The following is a 10156-nucleotide window of genomic DNA, read 5'->3' as shown; positions in this document are numbered from 1 at the left end:
AAAAGGTGCATGAATAAAAAACTCATAATATTCTAATGAGCCAATAAGTTGACACTTTTTTACAAATTATTTCCAACTATACTAGAAAAATAGTCAATAAGCAATTTAAAGAAAGATTGAAATATAATGTTATATTTAAAACTTTACATGTATAATATATTTGTGTAGGCACATTGAAACGATACAGTTCTAAATCGAATCACTGAAATAAAGCGCCAATTAAATATCTGTGATCTTGACCCTTTTATACGAACCTAACCGATTTATTTCCTTATAATCTCGTTTTGAACCTTTTCCAACCAATTTCGACTGTTTTGGGGGGATGAGAGAATAATATTACAGTAATTTTTTAATTAATTATTTCTTCGGTTTGGATTTTTTGCACTATAGGAATACGTATATGTATTGCGTGATAAATATTTTGAAAAAAATGCTGTTACTTGTTAATCATTTGTTTACGCCTAACTTACTATGAATGCATTTCATCCACAATTCCAATAACAACTTTTATAATAATCTTGTATTTTGCACTACTAAATTTGTTGCAGTAATCTGAACTGATGTTAGCATAACATTACAATAATTTTGGTTTATATTGTACGGTATCGTTTTTGAAATACAATAAATACATTATTAAACAATTTCATTAGTATATTATATTACATGCGGAATGCATTGTTTACCCGATTTTTAAGTATAAAATATTGAGATAAATAAGATATAATGTTGTTATGTGCTCATAATTTTTTGAATTTATTAAAAATAGTCAAAATATCTACTATATCTGATAAGCTTCTCATAACTATATTAGCATTATAATTATCCTCGTTCGTCTATTATTTACGTAATATATATTTATTAAAATATTAGTGACATTGGTAAATACCCAATTACGGAATGAAATAGCAGTGAATACGCAAAATAAAACAAAATAAATATAATAAGCATATAGTGCTATAAATTAAAATAACAATAACAATAAATCCATCAAGAACAGAATATAATATAATATTATATTATAGGTACTTTTCAGCGGTGGCTTTGTACAGTAATTGTATAACAATTATAACAATAATAACGCAGTTGTGTTTTTGTTCGTATATGATTTTGAGATTTGAGTGCGATTACCTAATACGATTTTATATGACACACTCACATATTATTATTATACATAGTCGTGGTGGAGGAGGATCCGGTGTGGTGTTACGTGCGCGCTCTGTATATATATCACAGGCGGCGGACTACCGACCGGCAGACGGTTAGTGACATCCGAACGGTCAACGGACTAGGTTCAACTCTGACAAGCGTGTTCGATGTGTTTGCGTTCCTAAATAATAATAATAATTCGTCCACAGCGCGGAATAACAGTACCGCATATAGGTACCTACACACATCGCGACCGGCTGAGCATTCTGCGCAAACCTCAACAGACACGTCGTCACTAACAGGTATGCGAGTCTGAACTCGGTATAATACGATATTTGCATATTTACTACATATAGGTACCAGCCTAATAGTTTACCGTAACGTACACAGTCAGTTGACGAACCGATTTTCACACGTTTGTATTGTTTCACGTCGATACTCAATCGACAGATAATGACATTACACATTACAGACGAAAAACATGTATGAACCTACTGATCAAACAAACGAGATTCATGACCTGCAACGACCACCGCAAGACAAATTTTAAGGCTGGTTTAGTTTGATATTATATTTCTGTTAAACTGTATACTTGCATTGTTTTCGAAACTATAGAACACTGTTAAAGGTATGTCGAGCTTTTTTTATAAGCATAATACTATATTATCAGAGAGATTTTTTTTATCGTCGTAACTTCAATATTATTTCGGTTTTATTTGTAATACTTAACTTTACCTCAACATAACATGGCCTAACCTAACATAACATAACATAATCTTATAACGTCACAAGTGGGACAATCGTCGTTTATTAATTTATTACTCACAGCGCTGTACTTTATAATATGATTATGATTGAACTCTGCAGAATCTCATACCATGCTGAACACCGTGCGTTCAAATCTCCCGAAGATGAATTCGACAACTGCAATTTTGCAATATTCTTATTATAGCCCCCCATTGCACTGTAGACAAATGACAACAGCTTAAAAGATCGAATCTATACTATATCATAGTATAATAATATTTTTATGTCATACGAAAACACGATTTCGATCAACCATTAACCATTTTACTATTTATTAGATAAGTACCTAACATAATTTGTTGTAACAGAAGTTTATGACTAAGTATTAGGTATATAAAGAAAAGGCTATTGATTTATTGATTTCTATGACAATGAATGTCGTTTTGAATCTAAAATAAGTGAGATACAAATCTGATTCAATGCATTATAATTACAAACACTAAATTTTACTTTGAAAATAACGATTTTTTTTCTCGTATTTAGTAGGTATACCAGTATGATAGTCTAGTATTTGAAGTGACAGGTAAAAAGGGTAATAATTTGATTTTCTATAATAAAGTTTGTTTTCTTGATATATTTTAAATATTTTTTGCAAATATAATTTATTGTTACTTGATTTAAGCTAAATCGAATTTATTTTATCGTGTTCAATATATATTATTTCATAATATGTATTTGAATTTTTGACTCATGATGTATTCAATGCATAGTTTCACGCTCTCGAGGGCACACACGTGCATCATATGGATATTTCGCCGTTTTTGAATTCATAGTTCCGCGTATGACCTTTATTTGATTTATTTGCAGAGCCGATAACGACAACAGCGCAACAGGTGCGATGGAGACGAGCCACGGCCGAACGATGCGCTCGTTGGCTGTACTGATGTTCGTGGTGGCATCGGCCACGTGTCAGCAGACCATGTCATTTCCAGACGGCGAAGGCAGTGGCGGCGTCGGCGTCGCGGACAACGCGACGACGTCGAGCGCCGGCCCCGGGAACAGAAGTGGCAAGAACCTGTTCAACTGGTTGGGCAGTTTCTCGGACGAGGGCGCTGACCCATACCTTTCGTCGGCCAACGGCGCGTGTCTGCAGGGTGACATGGCCGAGTGTTTTAAGGCCCGCGCCCTGTCTGGCCTGGGTGACTTTTTCGTCCGGGACTCGTACCGGCTCAACGAGAACGTGCGGGTGGTACGCCTGCGGGACGACGACGACGACGGCGGCCGCCACGCGTCTAGGGCGTTCGAGTTCTCGACGGAACAGCGGCCCGAGGACACGGAATGGGACAAGCTGGTGAAGTTCGCCACGCGCAAAGCCGAACGGTTCCTGCGATCGGCCGCAGTTGAGGTGCACGTTCCCGACGAGCTGACGGATGGTGGTCGGTACTCGCCCAGATTCATCGACGAGATATCCTCCGAACTAGACACGCTCGAAGACAAGAAGGCCAGCATCATAAGTGAGTACCTATTATTGAGTATAAATATGTTTTCTGCAGGTGACGTATGGAGTCGTCTAATCGTTAGAAAGAAATTGAAAACCGTTGTCGTTTTTGACGATTGGTACACATTGAAAGCGATTAATAATCCGTTTCGTATAAAGATTACGTGGCAAACATCTACCGATGAATCTAAGACGAAATTCGCTATAGTTCGCCAAACTGCAATTAGTGTCCTAGCTGTGCGGTTATCAAAAAGTCAAGAAGGCCTGGCGTCCCAAACCGGAAGTTAAACCTATAGTCGTGTCGGAACAAATTTAACATTAAGCCGAGCGGTGGCACGATTGGCGGTAATAACAGTATAAATATTTTAGCTGATTTTCTGGACCGGAACAAGCGCGCTTAAACGACGTTGTAAGCTCGGCATATAACATAATATAGGTAACAATAAAATAGTAGGCATAATGATACGAAACAGTTGAACGAGTGTTGCAATGTTCGGTCCGTGTGCTTCACTTGTGTGCGTGTACCACTTAAACAGTACTTGTGTATGATATATGACTTCAATGAATCATGACGTCCGGTGACGTATCTGTCGTAAAAGTGTTGTACCTCTGTAACTCGCGGTAATTCGGACGTCGTTTAATTATATTATAATATATTTAAGCCTTAAACTAGGAGGGGAGGTGTTCATTTAAAAAAAAAAATCAAGTACAACCATACCCTAGCTAGTGTGCGATACGTTCGGAACGAATGAGCGATACATTTATATGTATATATATGTAGGTATACTGTGATATTATACTTATACTTGCCTAACCCGAACAGTATTAATTTTTTATACTTTTTACTAAATGTATTATTATACTGCATCACAAACAGTGCCACCGATTAACGTGACTTAAATACGATTTTAATAACCACAGTCGTTACGACGTTGTTATAATTATTTGCAATTTTTGTGATATTATGTGACTATATTTATTATATATTATAATACTTGTAGCTAGCTACATAAATAGAGTTCATTGAAAAAAAATTGACTAATATAAAATCGGTTTTAGTGCACATCAATTCAAATAGCATTGGCTTACTTAAATTTGTTCGAATAATTAGACTGTATGTGGTATATTTTTGAACATGTTTAGATGGCTCAACATAATGTATACGATTTACATATAATGCGAATATATTTTATATTTTTTAAAAATCACGAAATGGTGGGGGGGGGGTGAGCTTATGGAAAAATTTGAATTTCAAAACGAGTAGCGACATCGAGTGTTGAGATTCAATATTTACAATAGTTAGGAATCCTTAAAGTTTAAATATATTTTCGGTCGTAATTTTTTTACGAACCGATGGATATTAGTAGTTTTCTATCGATTTCTAAAATTAGATTTGTTACTTTATTAACACTTATTATTATATTTTAGTATGTCACATTGTTAGACATTTTTATTCGATTTTTCACAGACATTCGGTTTGTCGTAAGTTACCGTTCGATCAATATAATCACCAACCATTAAGTGTCCAGCACATGTACACAATAATCAACACACAATCGCGCACGTATTATGTGTTCGGAAGCTATAATGCGTATACGATGTATGCACTTTCTCCCCGACCTGCATAATTGCCTATGAACAATATTTTGTCTTAATTTTTTCATCGCGTAGTTGTCCATCTATAGTACCTATATAATACATTAAATACCCAGAGCATATATGTATAGTGTGATTATATTATCGTTACCTAGGATTTTCTAGTTCATGGGAAGTACCAGAAATTTTTAAATTATTAATTTTTTTTTTTCGTGAAATGTTTAAGAACGTATTGTTGTTTTAAACTGTTCTTTCGTAATAATTATCAGCCTTTGATGGTTTTAATACAGGAACATTTTATTCCCGATACATACATTGAGATACCACCTCGTTATCGATAAAAAAAAATAAAAAATAAAAAAATCCTTCTGTACATTGTACAGCATCTTATCTATCTTCAGAGAGTATAACACCATTTTCGATTTCACATTATTGTTGATATTCGGTATCCGCATAACTGGTTATAATAATAAGGAAATGATAAAACAAACCGTTCATGTACGCTCGTGCAGTGCACAGCTGTTATCATGTGAGTATAAGAGGTCACTCTTCGCTTTCGAACGTACCGACAATTGGGCCACACTACGATAATAGTATATTAGTAGATAATACCTAGTGTTATTATTAACTAATTTATAGTTGACAATACATTTACAATTATTTGGGGGTTCATGTATTTGGGCGAGTTTCTTATAATGTATCTTAGTAACTAAATACGGTACAAAATATTAAAGATAAAACTGTAATCAATATAATATTATACCATGTAAGATTAAAGTTTAATATATAAATATCTAGATAAAAGACTTAATGATATTATAAAAAGGTCGCCCAAACACATTACACTTTTTAACAATTCACTCAATCGTAAACCGCTCATTTTTTTGAACTCGTTGAAAAATAATCGAACATCATATTATATCATTTTTATATTCCGTATTCCACGCGTACAACTAAAGACGTCTCTCGTATACAATTATTTAATATTATCATATTATCATAGCACTTATTGTAAATTTCAATGTTGTTCTATCGTATTATGTATATATTATACCTATTACTTTTGGACACTATACCGCCGATTATTATGCTGTCAGTGCGTCAGAAAATTAGCATCGCCGCCATCGCCAATATAGTTCGTCAATTAAGTTTATCGGCTGCGGTACACTTTCTAAATGTTTGCACTCTGCGAAATGTACTTACACTCGTTCATACAACAAGAGCGGACCCAGACAAATGGGTTATGCGAGAATATTTGTGGATCGTATTATATTATGTTATTATGCATACGACTGTGGGTCGCGACGGGTGACCTGTGTTGTATATATAATGTGCGCGGACTTCCGCCTCTCGCGGTAGTATAATACAACAATATTGTGTTGATTTTCGTTACGATTTCGAGTCGGCTTTCAACGCGTGTAAAATACATTTTATAGCTATAATATATAACGATGATACAGCGCACTTCCTAGTCGAGTTTTTTATGACACTAGCAGTGGCGTAACAAACCATATAATACATAAAGAACAGAACATGATGACGCCCACGATTATATATACTACATATATAGTGGATAGGAAGAAAACGAAAGCACTCACAAAAGGTTCGACTTTGCAGCGGTGAATGGATGCTAATTTCGACGAGAAACGCGTTCAGGCCGATTTGTTTATTTTTACCGCCGTCGTTTTCCCGAAACCGAAAGCGACATTACGTCGTTAGGCATGCTTATTATTAAGGTATATACTTATACAATATTATTATTATGCAGATATTTATTGTCTCGATTGTATGGTCGTACGGACTGGCTTGTCTACCACGATTATATTATTCGAATGTTAGCAGTTACGTCGTAACGGCACCACCAGTAATGTGTTTAAATCGCATGCATAGTATAATATTATTATTATTATTACCTATTGAGACGTATACAACGGATTTAGAGTAATTCTCGTTTACTTCCACGTATGTTATACATTAAATTATAATAGTGTGAAAGTACTATTTGATGTAAAAAGTGGTTTACTTTATAAATATAGTCGAAAACGATAAATTGAGGTTCCTATAGTAATAGTAGTAGTTTCCCTATATTATATTATTTTTAATTGCGAGGATTCAAAATTTTAATTTCATAAATATTCCTAAATAACATTCAATTATTATTGTTATTATTATTTATTGAGTCATTAAATTTCAACATTTTTTTATAAAGATAACTAAATTAATTGTAAAAAGTTTCTTCGTTTTATTTTGAATCGATGTAGATTTTGTTTTTATGTTTTGATCTAGAACAATTTAATATACTGTATGATAACACGGCGTTTTGTGTAGGCTATTCATCTGCACCAATGCCATGGATTTAATTTTCCAATGTCTCTTCTCTGATTCGAAATTATCTTGGAATAATAATTAAGAAGTATTGAACGCGTCACCTGCTATAATAAAAAATATCCGATATAATGCATGTGAATGTATCGATATACATATTGTATATTTATATTATAAAAATTACGAAGTTCTAATTTTTTTTTTTAATTATGTTTTTAAGCTAAATATCTGATGAAATTATAAAATATCAAATAAACAAACAATTATGTCAATAAAATATAATTCGACATTTTTTGGATTATCGGATAATCATAATTTATAACCGTTACCGCCTCTGTGTTTCAGCCAAGAAGAAGGTGAAAAAGCTGTTGATTCCCCTGCTGATCGTGCTCAAGCTGTTCAAGTTGAAGCTTCTGCTTTTTCTCCCGCTCATCCTGGGTCTGGCATCGTTCAAAAAGGTACTCGGGTTCCTGGCACTGGTCGTTCCAGGTCTCATCGGGTTCTTCAAACTGTGCAAGCCTGACCTCCAGCACAACTACGGCACGTTCGGGCACAGCAGCTACTATCACAGGCCGTCCAATGGCGGTGGACCTCTGCCCCAGTCCGGGCCCGTGTACTCGCCGTACCGCGAACACCAGGAACCGCAGTACCACCGCGAACACTTGGAACAACCGCAGTACCACCGCGAACATCCGGTAGACCCTCAACAATATCTGTACGAGTCAGCCGACGCGCAACCGTACAACAGCCGACCGGCCCGGAACCAGCAGGACGCCAAGGTACCGTCTTCCGGTTCGGTAGCGTTCAAGGATGAGGCCAACGACATGGCGTACAACGGTTACAACAGACAACAGCGGCGATAATTACTGTGATGTACATAGCTATACCACAGCGGAAACCGCCTCGATGATCGCAGGATATCCGCATGTACATAGATCACTTGATACCCAAAAATACCGTCACTGTCGCTCCCTCTATCCGTGCCTCGCGGCGACTCGTATGTCTGTGCTCATTTGTTTTGTACACGCAAGTCTACAATACTCTCCTCCGCCGCAGTGTACTAATATAATATTATACATTGCACAATGCTTCTAAATCGTGATTTTTACAATATTTCCCACTGGCCAATTCGATTTGTCGGGAAATTTCATATTCACAACTATATATTTTTTTATCCTGTACACCGGCACAGGCGAGTCTTGTCGATTTGCGTCGAGACGTGTCATAACAAGTCGTGCGCGATTTCAAAACGCCAATACTTAAACGCGTAGTTCCTCGTAATCGCTACGACACAAAGATATTTCACTGTTTGCTTTGACAGTCGTGGTATATGATATTCACAATTATTAAGACCTAATTATAATTATGATTATAAACCTTAATTTTATTATTATTTTTTTTATATACACATTTTTGTGCAGTGTGACAAAAGCGGGTGATATTTTATATATAATTTAATTCAATTTTGTATTTTATTGTAAATATATATATTTCTTAGTTGTAATCGTATGTGAACATAATATATTTTTAACACCGCATAAAGTCCATCGATTTAAGTATAATAATAATGAATATTATAAACGATTTAAGTGATCGTACAATACACGTCATAATATAAACTATTATGATATTTTAAAAGTTAAAACGATGTAATATAAATGATTATGATATTTATGAATTATAGTCTTATTGATGCAATTATGTCTATAATGACATTACTGGCCAGTTAAAGGTTTACATATTAAATGTGATATAGGGATTGTTACCTATAGTAATTTGTTGCCTACAGTAAATCTATTGGTGGCTACCTGTAATTTATAAAATTGATGTTAACAACAATTGTTTTAAATTAATGTCTTTATTTGTTTTGGTTCAATTAAATATCGACTGAATTCTGATTAGGTATGTTTATATGTACCTCACCGAATATAAATATTAACATTGAAAATGAGTAAAAATGTACCAAAAAGTTGGAAAAAATAGAGAATTGGTTTTAAAACTGGTAAATTGCTTCAAAATATTATACATTTTATGAAAATCCATAGTCCAAGGTTGTAAACTTACGATTTTTTTTTTTGAATGTAGTTCAATCCGATTCGAATCTTTCTTAATACCGTCAAAAAACAGCGAATTGAAAATATAGATTTAAATTAATTCTACTGTTATTTATATTATTTAGTTTGTAAAATATCATTATACAGTTATTGAGTCCCAATAACTCGAAGAACTTGACAATTTGAATTTTTTTTTTATTCTCCTATTAATTAATTAGATATCTTGAATAAAACATATTATCTTGAAGCTAATTTTTATCCCCCTTCAACTTCCAGCTATCGAATGTATTTATAAATAAATTCTTAACGAATCTTTGACAAAATGCTTACAATTGTGCACGGCTGATGTATCTTATGAAATTAACTTTGAAAATTTGCTTTTTCTGCAAAATTCGGAAATCATAATAAAAATAATATCAGGTATACTATATTGTTCACGTAACTTTACATTCTATATCGTGTTGGTTGAATCTATTGATATAATGGTATATCACTTATCAACAGATGGAATTATTTTAGGTACTACCCAATATTATTATGCTCAAATAATATCTTTATTCTAACATCGTTTTTCAGAATTATCACGTTTTCTTTTTCATTGCTGTAATAATTATAACAATAGTAAATAAATATTAAATTTCCCATGTTTCTACTTTCTAAGGACTGTCATGTTTGATACAAACTTTTATTTTTACAAATAATAAGAACATCCAACATCGACACAATAAATTACGACCCTTTTCCCTACATTTATACTTACTTATATAATGTATAATATTTAACTAATTCA

At 34.0% G+C, this 10156-nt stretch overlaps 1 protein-coding gene across 2 annotated transcripts; it reads left to right on the top strand.

Annotated features, from left to right (window-relative positions):
• Positions 1-1240: 1240 nt before the first annotated feature.
• Osi2 (DUF1676 domain-containing protein Osi2) lies at positions 1241-9210 on the top strand. Of its 2 annotated transcripts, XM_089229024.1 has the most exons (4): positions 1241-1448; positions 1619-1774; positions 2761-3407; positions 7658-9210. In XM_089229024.1, exons 3-4 carry the CDS (start codon positions 2792-2794, stop codon positions 8173-8175), a joined length of 1134 nt encoding a protein of 377 aa, XP_089085150.1. In that variant the 5' UTR covers positions 1241-1448; positions 1619-1774; positions 2761-2791; the 3' UTR covers positions 8176-9210. The 2 variants fall into 2 exon arrangements, with proteins under 2 accessions (XP_089085150.1, XP_015371999.2); XM_015516513.2 differs by lacking the exon at positions 1619-1774.
• Positions 9211-10156: the final 946 nt, after the last annotated feature.

This window comes from Diuraphis noxia, unplaced genomic scaffold (assembly GCF_037042655.1).
Source record: "Diuraphis noxia isolate RWA-SAM2 unplaced genomic scaffold, SU_Dnox_SAM2 contig0005, whole genome shotgun sequence".
NCBI classification, from domain to species: domain Eukaryota; kingdom Metazoa; phylum Arthropoda; class Insecta; order Hemiptera; family Aphididae; genus Diuraphis; species Diuraphis noxia.
The sequence above is the reverse complement of the archived record's forward strand: the minus strand, read 5'-3'. Positions and strand labels throughout refer to the sequence as shown.